At 47.0% G+C, this 13,405-nt stretch overlaps 5 protein-coding genes across 5 annotated transcripts; 2 read left to right on the forward strand and 3 right to left on the reverse strand.

Annotated features, from left to right (window-relative positions):
* Positions 1 to 4,970: 4,970 nt before the first annotated feature.
* Positions 4,971 to 5,321, reverse strand: LAJ45_11554 (uncharacterized protein; the record flags this gene model as incomplete). The annotated part of the gene is made up of 1 exon (XM_046121038.1): positions 4,971 to 5,321. The coding sequence occupies one exon, from the start codon at positions 5,319 to 5,321 to the stop codon at positions 4,971 to 4,973; it is 351 nt and encodes a 116-aa protein (XP_045965759.1).
* Positions 5,322 to 5,800: 479 nt separating this feature from the next.
* LAJ45_11555 (uncharacterized protein) lies at positions 5,801 to 6,400 on the reverse strand (the record flags this gene model as incomplete). The annotated part of the gene is made up of 1 exon (XM_046121039.1): positions 5,801 to 6,400. One exon carries the CDS (start codon positions 6,398 to 6,400, stop codon positions 5,801 to 5,803), a length of 600 nt encoding a protein of 199 aa, XP_045965760.1.
* A 1,104-nt stretch (positions 6,401 to 7,504) lies between these two features.
* Positions 7,505 to 7,993, forward strand: LAJ45_11556 (uncharacterized protein; the record flags this gene model as incomplete). The annotated part of the gene is made up of 1 exon (XM_046121040.1): positions 7,505 to 7,993. The coding sequence occupies one exon, from the start codon at positions 7,505 to 7,507 to the stop codon at positions 7,991 to 7,993; it is 489 nt and encodes a 162-aa protein (XP_045965761.1).
* Positions 7,994 to 10,030: 2,037 nt separating this feature from the next.
* Positions 10,031 to 10,429, forward strand: LAJ45_11557 (uncharacterized protein; the record flags this gene model as incomplete). The annotated part of the gene is made up of 1 exon (XM_046121041.1): positions 10,031 to 10,429. One exon carries the CDS (start codon positions 10,031 to 10,033, stop codon positions 10,427 to 10,429), a length of 399 nt encoding a protein of 132 aa, XP_045965762.1.
* A 1,600-nt stretch (positions 10,430 to 12,029) lies between these two features.
* On the reverse strand, positions 12,030 to 12,896 carry LAJ45_11558 (uncharacterized protein; the record flags this gene model as incomplete). The annotated part of the gene is made up of 1 exon (XM_046121042.1): positions 12,030 to 12,896. The coding sequence occupies one exon, from the start codon at positions 12,894 to 12,896 to the stop codon at positions 12,030 to 12,032; it is 867 nt and encodes a 288-aa protein (XP_045965763.1).
* Between the last annotated feature and the right edge of the window lie 509 nt (positions 12,897 to 13,405).

Here is a 13,405-nt window from a genome sequence, read left to right on the forward strand (position 1 = left end):
ATGCAAGTACCGGCAGCGTGGTTAGCTACCAGCTGTCAGAGTAACTACATTCTGAGCGCTAGGAAGAGGATCTACTCATGGGAGCAATGACTGACGAGTCTGTACCTCGCCAATGATTAGAAGGCCAGCCAGAGTGAAGCTCTGTGTGCTTGGCGATCCTCTATACTCTCTGAGCATTGGAAGTCCACCGGCAGTGGAAGGGACTATGCCTGGGAAGTCTACAATAAGCAAAAGCCCTACAGCAATGATTAAAGCTTACACATGAGCGGCAGCTCATTCATGAAGGCCCCAGTTGTGTGGCAACAAAGGCTGCAGGTGTTACAAAGGCTTTGACTAAGGGTGGTTGCCTTCGGAACCAGGAGCACTCGCTGACGGTTAGAGAGAAACGGGGTAGCGATGGAATTGTTTCCTTTCCCCTAGAAGGCAGCACCGGAACTTAGTAAGGAAGTAGGAGCAGAGAATAGAATCCTTTGGAGTATCAGTACTCAGGATCATTCGCGCACAACTGTCCAAGAATCTTGACCTCATCGGTAGCAGAGACCTTAAAGATTATTGAGTTCTAGCGATAGTATCTTTGACTAAATCTGTACCTGATTTCTATCTTGCACGGCCGCATCTATTTGATTGGATTCTAGCGATACATAGATTGGCTGCCCCCGTTACAGGGTAGTCCATGTAGCTTCCAAACATTAACGATATATAGCCTCGCTACTTCCTTTGAATCTACCTCTTTAGTCATTGGTATTAGATGTCGCATTTTGGTTAATCTATCAACAACAACTAGGATCGCATTATATCTATCACTCTCAGGGAGATCAGTAACAAAATCCATCGAGACATCCGTCCATGGTCCATCGGGTATTGGCATAGTGCGAAGTACTCCGTAAGGCGCACTGCGTGGTGCCTTGCAACGGACACACACATTGCAATTCCTGACATATCGATCGATATACTTTCGCATTTGAGGCCAATAATATTCCCGACTTAAGAGTTTCAATGTCTTTGCTCTACCCGGATAGCCCGCCGATGGTTTCTCATTATATTCTTTTAGGAGCCTCAGCCGGAGGTTATTGTCATTTGGTACGTAGAGTGCGCCTCGATACAATTGACTACCTTTGTTGTCTTCAGTACATTCGGCAAGTTAAATTTCATTTGAATGGCGAACGTCCCTCCGAAGCATAACGAGGATTCCGTTTGGGAAACTATTGACTTGGTAAGCTTTTGAAAATAATTCCTCCACAGTGGGCATTCCTTCAGTGGATTCATTTGGCGAACAAACTTAGCTTTGCATCCAAATTTTTTCGCTTCAGAACCACTTGGCTCTGATGTGTTAACCGTTCATCCCCCTCTTTACTTAGGTCACCTAACTTTCTAGTCAATGCATCTGGTTTCTCTCCTTGTTTCCCCGGTCGAAATTTTATAACGAAATAGAAACGTGAAAGGAATTCAGACCAACGAGCTTGTCGGCGGTTTAATAATTTTGTCGTCATGAAATACTCTAGATTTCGATGCTCGCTGAAAACTTCAATAGGAAATTGTGCTCCTTCCAGATGATGTCAACACTCTTCAAAACATCGCACAACTGCTAGAAGTTCTTTGTCATAAATTTCATAGTTACATTCCGCAGGGGAATGTTTCTTGGAAAAGAAAGCGACCGGATGTAAAACTCCTTCATTATCACGTTGCGAGAGAATTCCTGCCGAAACATAGTCGGATGCTTCAGTTTCTACCACAATCTTTCGATTTGGGTTGAAATGAACTAGTATAGGTGCTGTTGTGAACAACTTTTTTAAGGTTTGAAATGCTTCCTCCCTTTCATCTGTCCATTCGAATTTAACATTTTTCTTCGTTAGAGCTGTAAGCGGGGCAATAATCCTTGAATATCCTAAAATGAACTGTCGATAAAAGTTTGCAAATCCCAAAAATACCTGAACATCATGAAGATTCGTCGGTGTGGACCATTCTAGAACATCAATAACCTTCTTCGGATCCATCTTGTTGCCATTCGGGGTAAGGATTAGGCCAAAGTATTTTGTTTCTTGAACCATGGATTCGCATTTTTTGGGTTTGAGATGAACATGATTTTCACCAAGTACTTTTAGAACTTTTCGGATATGATCCTTGTGTTCTGCAAGGGACTCGGAATAGATAAGGATATCATCTAAAGAAGCCGTCACGAATTGATCGAGATAGGGACGTAGGATGTCATTGATCCAATATTGAAATGTAGCAGGAGCATTCGCTAATCCAAAGGGCATTACCGTATATTCAAAATGTCCATATCCAGTCCGGAATGCCGTTTTCCATTCGTCTCCTTCCGCTATCCTAACCTGATTATATCCCCAACGTAAATCCAACTTGGTATAATATTTTGCTTTCGACAATTTAGACAAGGTTTCCTTCAATAACGGCAATGGGTAACGATTCTTAATTGTAATTGCATTAAGGCCCCAATAGTCGACACATAAACGAAGAGTTTCATTAACTTTTTTAACACATAGTATAGGCGCTCCCGCTGGCGATTCACTATGACGGATAATACCCTTGGGTAGATTTTCTTGAAGGTAATCCCAGAGTGCCTTCAACTCAATTTGGGATAGAGCATATATTGGTCCCCATGGTGGTTGTTTGCATTCTTCTAGTACTATTTTCATATCATGAAACGGTCGATGTGGTGGAAGGATTGAAGCATCATATTCTTCAAACATGTGGATATAGCGATGGAACTTTTTCGGTATCAGTTGTTCAATATCGATGGTCGATTTCTCAGTCGCTGAAACGGTAACGGTATGAGTTTCCGGTAGGGAAATCGATATGCCATGAACCGTAATTGCAGTTCCACTAAGCAAACAATGTTGACAGCAGCTTCGAGAGTCAAAAATAAGCAAATTCTCCTTTGGTCGAATCGTAACGTCATGGCGTCGCATCCAAGGTATTCTCATCACAATCGGATAATGTCCGAACTTTGTCACAAAACATGACGCAGTCTCTCGATGGCCATGAATGTCTAGCGAGACATCAACAATATGGGTAATCTTTCCTGACTTGATAGGTCTGCCATCTATAACGTCTACGTGGCGAGGTATTTTGAGTGGGGTCATGGTGAGATTGTTATGGCGTGCAAAAGATTCATCAATGAAAGCATATCCTGATGCTCCAGTATCAATAAGGGCGGAGGTGGGTACAAAAGTATTTTTATTCTGTGAAATTGAACAAGTTACTACAAATTAGTTCCCATCCATTTCCTCCTCTGATACCTAAAAACCAGAAATATGCATTTCAGAAAATCCTTAAATGGTCCCTGGGCTAAGCCACTTAGTGCAGAGACAAATCTTTTGCCGACTTGTTATTACTTCCATCGTTTTCCTCTACTCTCAATGCCACTCCCCTCATTACCGGTCTCCTTGGTTGGTTCCCAGTTGCCCTTGCTTGGGGGAAATCTCTAACCATGTGTCCAACTCCTCCGCAATAGAAATAGCGGCCCTCAGCTAAGCGGGCGTTTCTTTCGGTAGGGGTATGGCGACGACGTCCCCCAAACAGATCCATCGGTACATTACCTCCCAGGCGGAATGAGGGATGGTTCTCAGTATTAGGTACATTGGCAACTGGGGCAACTGCACGGGGAGCAGGGGCAGGATTCGCTGGCGGGGGACATGGGGCCGGAGCAGTAGTAGTATTCTAAGGCTTTTTACTTCCTCACTTAGCTTCTGCTGCCCAACGGCGATTATCCAACCGTTGCAAGAGCGTCACACATGCATCTACCGTCGCAGGAGTCTCATGATGTATCATTGATTCGTCGAGTTCCCCATTAATGCCCTCCATTAAAGCTTCATCCGAGAGACTTCATCCATCCCTGACTCGGCAGCGTACCTTTGAAATTCAGCGAAATAATCAGCAAAGGTTCTATTTCGTTGGCGGATGTTCCTGAGATTCCTCCTAGCCGTACGCATTCGTTCAGGGTCCCCGAACGCAGTATCTAGCATTTCATAGAACCGTAACATGGAAGGCAAAGCAATGCCCTCTTCCCCGATGTATTGTAAAAACTGATTGGCGGCGACACCCTCCAGTCGACTGAATGCATAGGATAGCTTAGATTGTAGTGTGGGGAACCGGTCGGCATTTCCCAATAGCTTAATCCTCATCTGTTGCTTGAATAGGTGTAATCTTTCTCGATCGCGATCTCCCTGAAACACCTCAGGATCTGGGTGTAACGGGGGCAGCCTATCTATGTATCGCTAGAATCCAATAGAATAGATGCGGCCGTGCAAGATAGAAATCAGGTGCAGATTTATTCAAAGATACTATCGCTAGAACTCAATAATCTTTAAGGGCTCTGCTACCGATAATGGTCTGCTCGAAGATGAGGATCAGGTCAGTTGGGCGGGAATGATCCTGAGTACTTATACTCCAAAGGATTCTATTCTCTGCTCCTACTTCCTTACTAAGTTCCGGTGCTGCCTCCTAGTGGAAGGGAAGCAATACCATCGCTACCCCGCTTCTCTCTAAGCGTCAGCGAGTGCTTCCGATTCCGAAGGCAACCACCCTTAGTCAAAGCATTTGTAACACCTGCAGCCTTTGTTGCCACACAACTAGGGGCCTGCATGAATGAGCTGCCGCTCAGGTGTAAGCTTAATCATTGCTGTAGAGCTTCCGCTTATTGTAGACTTCCCAGGCATAGTCTCTTCCACTGCTGGCGGACTTCCAATGCTCAGAGGATGTGGAGGATCGCTGAGCACTCAGAGCTTCACTCTGGCTAGCCTTCTAATCATTGGCTAGGCACAGACTCGTCAGTCATTGCTCCCATGAGTAGATCCTCTTCCTAGCGCTCAGAATGTAGTTACTCTGACAGTTGGTAGCTAACCACACTGCCGGTACTTGCATGTCACTGTGCAACTGGCTTCTAACAATAACTCTCAGCATGTAACCGGGCCCTGTGTGTACTCATACACCAGACAGTTGAAATGGCTCCGTTACACTGGGAGCTTTTCCGACCGTTGGGTAGTAGTCGTGACAAGTGTTACTGGAGACACAGGTGGGGCATCATCGCCACCAATTGGTTCTTCATCAGGGGCAATCACTTCCACAGCGACCCGTTGAGCTCGAGCAGGAACAAGGTCTCGCTCAAACATCTCTCTTGCATTTCCAGCCTCCCTCTCCACCTCCTGTAAGTCCGTAGCATACTGAGCAAGACCATGTTGGGCCCGTTGAAGAACTGCATAAGCTGCTATTCCGACAGTGTTATCAACCTGTGGGTGTTCTTGAAAGAAGGTTTGAAGGGTGTCGCTTAGTTGCTGGTAATCGATAGGAACGTGTTCCGACATTATAAACTATAGTATTGTATTGGTTGGCGATAGAGAATGCAACCTAATGTAACGGGAATCTATGGGCGTAGGGACTATAGTGCCAGGGAATACAACCGAAGCGAAGACGTAACGATAGGTATTCTTGACTATGGACTATGGGGCGGCTCTACCTGGTATGACATACCGGTTGAACCCTGTGACCAGGTGTAAAATAGAAGGTAGTATTCATGGAGTAAATACAAAGATTGCATGAGGAAAAGAGGAAAGGAAGGATAACATGAAAAGGCACGAGACAACGCCTCCTTATATATCCAACTCCTAGTCCGTTGATGACTAATGCCTTGCGTAACGGAAACCAAAAGAACATAACAGAAAACCCATTACAAATCCTAGTCCAACTGCGCAGTATCTTTTCTTCGCGATCCAATATATCTCTCCAATCAAGATATACTATTGCCATTATAAAGCAGCAGAGGGGTGTGAGGGGGCCGGAGGTCTCATGAACTGTGCCATGGAGGCCAGGAGTTCTTTCTATTGTTTCTCCAACTTCTTCCTGAGGTATCTCCGCCATCCTCTTCTATCTCCATCCTCAGGCTCCGAGTCTGAACTGTCTGAGTCCCCTCCTGCGTTGGGAGCGCCACCAACCGGGGGGACAATTCCATCTCCTCCAGGAAGTTAGGGGGCATCGCAGGGCTTGTCCACTCAATGTCTTCCATCTCATCCGCTCCTAAGTCATCTCTCTGGGCATAACTCTGGAGTTGTGCCTGGACTGAGGAGACTTGGTCTCGCATGCGGCCAAAGGCATCCCTGAGTAGGACTGACTCCGCTTCTTGTCTTTCTTGCAGCAAGGCTAGCGCATTACCGGCCTTGATGACTTCCTCTTGGAGGCTGTGCTGAAGGTAGCGCTGCAACTCCGCAAAGAAGTCCTGTAGGGTGACTTCGTCGGTATCTTGCCAGGTGGGCTCACATCCGGGGATGTAGGATTGGAGCGCCGTCCTGGGCTTGTGGATCAACTGTGTCTGACTCTCTCGGAATCTTAAGGCTGCCGGTTGCCATTCAATCTGAAGAGTCACTTGGGGAGCTGGGAGAGCGGACATGTTGTAAGAGGGAGAATAATCTGAAGGTGACTTGAGCACTAAAGATTATCACTAACGGGGCCAGTCTTTCCACGTATCGCCAGAACCCTATAACGGGGGCTGTCCTTTCTATGTATCGCTAGAATCCACAAGAATAGATGCGGCCGTGCAAGATAGAAATCAGGTGCAGATTTATTCAAAGATACTATCGCTAGAACTCAATAATCTTTAAGGGCTCTGCTACCGATAATAGGAGATGATTCTAATGATGAAGATTCCGGGCCAGGACAGTTGGGCGGGTATGATCGTGAGTACTTATACTCCAAAGGACTCTATTCTCTACTCCTACTTCCTTGCTAAGTTCCGGTGCTGCCTTCTAGCGGAAGGGAAGCAATACCATCACTACCCCGCTTCTCTCTAAGCGTCAGCGAGTGCTTCCGGTTCCGAAGGCAACCACCCTTAGTTAAAGCCTTTGTAACACCTGCAGCCTTTGTTGCCACACAACTGGGGCCTGCATGAATGAGCTGCCGCTCAGGTGTAAGCTCAATCATTGCTGTACAGCTTTCACTTATTGTAGACTTCCCAGGCATAGTCCCTTCCACTACCGGCGGACTTCCAATTCTCAGAGGATGTAGAGGATCACTGAGCACTCAGAGCTTCACTCTGGCTGGCCTTCTAGTCATTGGCGAGGCATAGACTCGTCAGTCATTACTCCCATGAATAGATCCTCTTCCTAGCGCTCAGAATGTAGTTACTCTGACAGCTGGTAGCTAACTACACTGCCGGCACTTGCATGTCACTATGCAACTGGGTTCTATCAATAACTCTTAGAATGTAACCGGGCCCTGTATGTACACATACACCAGACAGTTGAAATGGCTCTGTTACACTCGAGAAGCCTGGTTAAAGAGGAAGCGGGAGAGACTCAAGAGGAGAAATTGAGGCGGAGAGTTCTCCAGAGAGTGCCAGGTTACTCCGCAGGCTCAACGGGTTAGGCGAGGTGGTGAGGAGATATAGGAGGGGTAGGGAGACTAGTTGTCTTGGCATCAACCTCTGGAAAAAGGGACAATCCCCCGGAGGTGGATGCTAGCTTGCTGATGAGCCTACCACATATATAAGGCACACATGAAGCACGTTGTATACTTGGGAATCCTGAAAAATCTTATTGAGTGGCTGGGGGACTTCCTCAAGGACCATAGTCGGTTGGATGAATTCAACGCCTTATGGACGAGCATGCCACCTTACCCAAGATTTACCCCACCGACGAAGCCTTATCAAGCGGTCAGTCAATGTCAGGGGAAAGAGATGCCCAACTTTCAGAAAACAATCCTACCAGCCCTGGTGTCTGCCCTCAGAAATCTTTCTTCTACCCAGGCAGAGCCATTCAAGAAAACATTTCAATGCGTACGGGCATTGGTCGACTGGGGACTAGTCATCCAATATGGGTCTCATAACGAGTTGATGATAGACATGTTGGAAAGCTATCTCATTGCTTTCCATAGGACGAACTTGAAGGATATCTTCAGGAAATATCGCGCGACTAGAGAGACTGACAGACTTGTGGCAGAACGACGGAGGGAATTGCGCGAGGAATATGATATTGAGTTGGTGTAACAGGGCCTCAGTAGCGCTGTTACAAGAGTACCTGTACTACCAGTCAAGCCATACGGCCCTAGGGTAACCGTAGCTTGTTCTTCATCGATGGGTGAAGACAAGTGCAGATGAGACCCTATCTCTATTGGTATGGAGGGTAGGGATCCTGGAGAGCAAGAAGTCTTACAAGTCACTCTATGCGACTGGACCAAAACTAGAGCAGAAGGACGAGCCTGCCAAATAAGAAAGGGTAACCCCAAACATAAGTTACCCTATCTTGGCAGTCAACCTTTGAGGTGCAATAACTTTGCAACTGATGCCCGGAAAATACGCTTTGCCACGTCAGAAAGGATACTGACGATGCTCCAGTCCATTTGAGGTGGTTGAATCAACGCATTACGGAGTTGAGGAAACACTACAAAATAAACACGTTTTAGACCCCCAAAAATAATCTCCGGAGCGTCGAACCGCCGGAACCCTCCTGTTTCAGCCCGGTCTATCTTTGGGGGGAGTAAGAGTACGACCCAAGCTACCAAAGCAAACCTTCGCTTTACAAATACCCAAATCTATTCTAAATACTCTGAATAAGCAATTGCTGTCTGATCAGCTGTTTCCGCTAGTTCCTAGAATCCCGACCCGTTCTTGGCAGAGATTGCATGATTTGACTTGGACGAAAATTCGCCCGCGGTGCGGCAGCAACTCTTCTCTCCCCCCTAATAGAAAATAGTAGCTGTGTTCCTGACTATGGAGAGGCGGAGGGCCAGGGAGAAGGAGAACCTGAATAAGGGCGCGGAACTTCGATAAAAGAACTCGGTTGCCCCAGGTTGGCCTTTGGGGGTAAGGGAATCTTGACTAGCGAAGAGACCCCTTAAAGTTATTAAGTTTCTAGACTACAAATAACGATCAAACCAATAAACTCTATCTTTCCATCGAACGAGTCCAATCATAACTTGTCATTCCCTTTTTATCATTTCTACCTGATCGAAGTCACGGTCGTGCACCATCATAGCACCCCCGTTACAGTTAGCAGGCCTAAACGAGTCTTTAGGTCAAAGACGAAGGGTTATCACAAACCAAAGGCTAAATGTCCAGGCGGAAACCGATGAGATCTTGCGAGCAGAATCCCACTTCAACTTCCCTAAAATAAACCTCATGGACCATTTTGCAGAGCACATTCATGAATTCGTGTAACGGAGCCATTTCAACTGTCTGGTGTATGAGTACATACAGGGCCCGGTTACATGCTGAGAGTTATTGTTAGAAGCCAGTTGCACAGTGACATGCAAGTACCGGCGGTGTGGTTAGCTACCAGCTGTCAGAGTAACTACATTCTGAGCGCTAGGAAGAGGATCTACTCATGGGAGCAATGACTGACGAGTCGGTGCCTCGCCAATGATTAGAAGGCCAGCCAGAGTGAAGCTCTGAGTGCTCGGCGATCCTCTACATCCTCTGAGCATTGGAAGTCCGCCGGTAACGGAAGGGATTATGCCTGGGAAGTCTACAATAAGCGAAAGCTCTACAGCAATGATTAAGCTTACACCTGAGCGGCAGCTCATTCACGCAGGCCCCAGTTGTGTGGCAACAAAGGCTGCAGGTGTTACAAAGGCTTTAACTAAGGGTGGTTGCCTTCGGAACCGGAAGCATTCGCTGACGCTTAGAGAGAAGCGGGGTAGCGATGGTATTGCTTTCTTTCCGCTAGGAGGCAACACCGGAACTTAGTAAGGAAGTAGGAGCAGGGAATAGAGTCCTTTGGAGTATAGGTACTCAGGATCATTCCGGCCCAACTGTCCGAATCCTCATCTTCATCTTTACCTAGAATTATCGGTAGCAGAGCCCTTAAAGATTATTGAGTTCTAGCAATAGTATCTTTGAATAAATCTGCACCTGATTTCTATCTTGCACGGCCGCATCTACTCTATTGGATTCTAGCGATACATAGATAGTCCGCCCCCGTTACAATTCGGGAACATTCCGGACTATCCGACGGAGTCTTGCGAGTCAGCACACAGGGATCAGATCAAAATACTGTATCGTCAGAGCAATCACTTCGATCCCGCGATGCAGATACTTCGGACGTCTAACAGTGATTATACGTTTTCCATTTGCGAATTAAATCTTCTACAAATTGCCCGGGATGGTTTTTTGACCACTGGCCTTGTCGGCAATCTGGACGTCTTAGAGCCACGTCTGAGGAGGAGGATGCAAGCTGCAAGATGGGATCTTAGAGACACTCAGGACGACCCGGCGTTTCAAGCGCAGGGTATCGCGCCATTGGTCCATTTACCAAGCGACATCAGATTGCAGAAGAGGTGGGTCCAATGCCCGGTCAAATTAAAAAATGTCGGTAGTGTAGATATCGTAGGTGCTACAAAGAGATTAGGGTATTACATCCGGTGGTATTTCAGGAGTGAGCTATGCCTTGGATACGAAGATATTCCCGAAGACATCGATAGCTAGTGGGTAAACACATTCAAGCAACTCAACGTACCCGTCATTTTGCACTGCGAGGGTGATGAGAAGACAATTCACACACTTCGTACGACGGGAACGTCAGGTTACAGACTGGGAAATGTGCGTAACGATTGGGTCTGGTTTCATCAAAAGCCAGCTGGCCTAGAGGCTTTGCAGGGTTTATGCCCAGCAAGACTGCTTGCTGTCTTTAATCTCAGGGACTCGGGACGTACGGGGCCCAGACTTCTGGCTGCAATACGATCTTTGAAGCCAGACTTCAATGAAAACCCCAAAGTCGACTACGGGCTAATAAGGGTATCACGCTGCTCAAGCTCTCCTGACGACATATGGGTAGTAAACATAAAAAGCATTTTGGGCCCCACTCATTTGGTGCCTGGGACGACGTCATCTACGAATAATAGATTGTCTTTCAATAGTACGATCGATCTATCGACATACGGATCAACCTACCGAAGCAAGGTTGGACATCGTACTGAGTTTTTTATAATGATACTGACGACATTAACACCAGACAAGAGATCTCAGACAGGTGGAGATCTGACGATAGGTTCTGGGCAGGGTGAATTATCGTGAACGGGGAAGACGAACGGGAATTAGACGGGAGTTCTTAGACATACATCAGCAAAAAAAAAGTCCTCCAAGACGAATTGTACGTCCAGACATACAGATTCGTCTTTTGGGCAAAATGTGTCGTCTTTCCCGTCAAAATTGGCACCCGGCCCGTCAAATTCCCCGTCTTATTCCGGTCATTTTCACGGCTCGTCTTTTTCCCGGGCGTTTTGAGCGTTTCGTCTGTTGACAAAAAATCCCTGTCTTTTTCCTGGGCATTTTGAGCGCTCGTCTTTTTTCCGGGCATTTTGATGGCTCCCCTTCTCACTAAAAAGCCCATTTCACTGTATTCACGTTCTCGACACATGTAATCCGTCTTATATAGCCAATATAAATTACTAATTATCCTACAAAGTAAAGTTTCTACCAAGTAAAACTACCCGTTAATTTGCCCGAGAAGTTGACGAGGAAGCCCTCTCGTCATTCCCCAACGTAAAACTTTCAGTCATTTTGCCTAGGAAGTTGACGACGATGCTCTGCATTTTCGTTGTTCCTCAAAGCAAAGCTGTCCGTCAAACTGCCTGGGAAGTTGACGAAAAAAGTCTCGTCATTTTACACAGCATAATTCCCCCATTGAGTAATGATATTCGGTATGGCGGAGATAGACTCCCGGTCAAAACGACAGAGGATCATAAATTGGGAATATTACCACGCGTTAAAGTGATCCTCCGCACCCGCAGGCCCGAAACGAAACATTCTTGGCGCATAATCGGTGCATGAAACGTTTCTCGGTGCTCTACCCCACCCACTTCCCTACCCCGAGTTGATATGGTATTATCGACTGAGATAAATGAAGTGTTTAAGTTGTATGAAAACATCATTGAACTGGAACTTTGATTTTATCTGCGTCAATTCAACTGTACATTAGGCAAATATCTGAACAAACACCGACTAATGCCCATCGTCTAATGCCCATCGTCAAATGCCCCTCGTCAAATGCCCAGCGTCAAATGCCCATCGTCAAATGCCAGCGAGGTTAGTAAATTGACCCGTAAGTTGACAGGTCAATTGTAGTGTTGATAAACCACCGGTTATTTGTAGGTGAGGTAGATTCGGGAACAAAATGAGCGGCACCCAGGATGCTCTTGATATTGACCACCCATATATCGTCAAAAGCGTTGATGTAGCGAGATACCCTTATCAAGCCGTGGTGGGCGTTGGGCGTACCGTTCAAGTCGGGCTTCAGCGGGAAAATCGCCGCCAACAGCCTTGCCTCTCTCCGTCCCGGATCTGTCAGCTTCAACACCGCCAGTAGAGTTGCCGGGCAAAGGCCCTGCAATGGCTCCAGGTTAGCGGGTTTTTGACGGAACCAGATCCAATCATTCCTGGCCTCCCCTCTCCTGTAATTTGCCGTTCCCGTTGTGTGAAGAGTGTGCACCGTCGTTTCGTCGCTCGCGCTGTGCAAAAGGACGGGCACCTTGAGCTGCCTGAACGTCGTCACAGGCCAGAAATCAATATCCTCGGGAATCTCATCAAAATCCCGCCTGAGTTCCCTCATGAAGTATCTCCGGATGTAAAACTCGAGAGATTTGCTGCTGCCCGGGATATCGACGTTTCTGACGACCGTCAAATCTATCTGGGTTTTGACCAAGCGCTTCTCCACAGGCTCCCCCTTTGGGAAATATCCCATGGGTGCGATCAGCCCCAGTCGAATTGCCGGATCGTCCTGGGAATTGGCCAGCTCGCGCCTTGCGCGGTGCAGGCTCCTCTTTAGATTCGGCTCCAATACCTTGAGAGTTCCCACAAGATCCGATGTGGAGAATCCGTCCCGGGCAATCTGAAGAATATTCAACCCGTGCATGTCGAAGATAAAATCTTGGTTGAACGTCCGGAGTATCTGCATCGCGGGATTGACGCGGTTGCTCCGACGATATGGTATCTTCAGTTGGTGTAATGGGGGCCGACTATCTATGTATCGCTAGAATCCAATAGAATAGATTCGGCCGTGCAAGATAGAAATCAGGTGCAGATTTATTCAAAGATACTATCGCTAGAACTCAATAATCTTTAAGGGCTCTGCTACCGATAATAGGAGATGATTCTAATGATGAAGATTCCGGGCCAGGACAGTTGGGCGGGAATGATCCTGAGTACTTATACTCCAAAGGACTCCATTCTCTGCTCCTACTTCCTTGCTAAGTTCCGGTGCTGCCTTCTAGCGCAAGGGAAGCAATACCATCGCTACCCCGCTTCTCTCTAAGCGTCAGCGAGTGCTTCCGATTCCGAAGGCAACCACCCTTAGTCAAAGCCTTTGTAACACCTGCAGCCTTTGTTGCCACACAACTGGGGCCTGCATGAATGAGCTGCCGCTCAGGTGTAAGCTCAATCATTGCTGTAGAGCTTTCGCTTATT

The sequence above is a fragment of the Morchella importuna genome, assembly GCF_003444635.1.
Source record: "Morchella importuna strain M04M26 chromosome Unknown Morimp01GS074, whole genome shotgun sequence".
NCBI classification, from domain to species: domain Eukaryota; kingdom Fungi; phylum Ascomycota; class Pezizomycetes; order Pezizales; family Morchellaceae; genus Morchella; species Morchella importuna.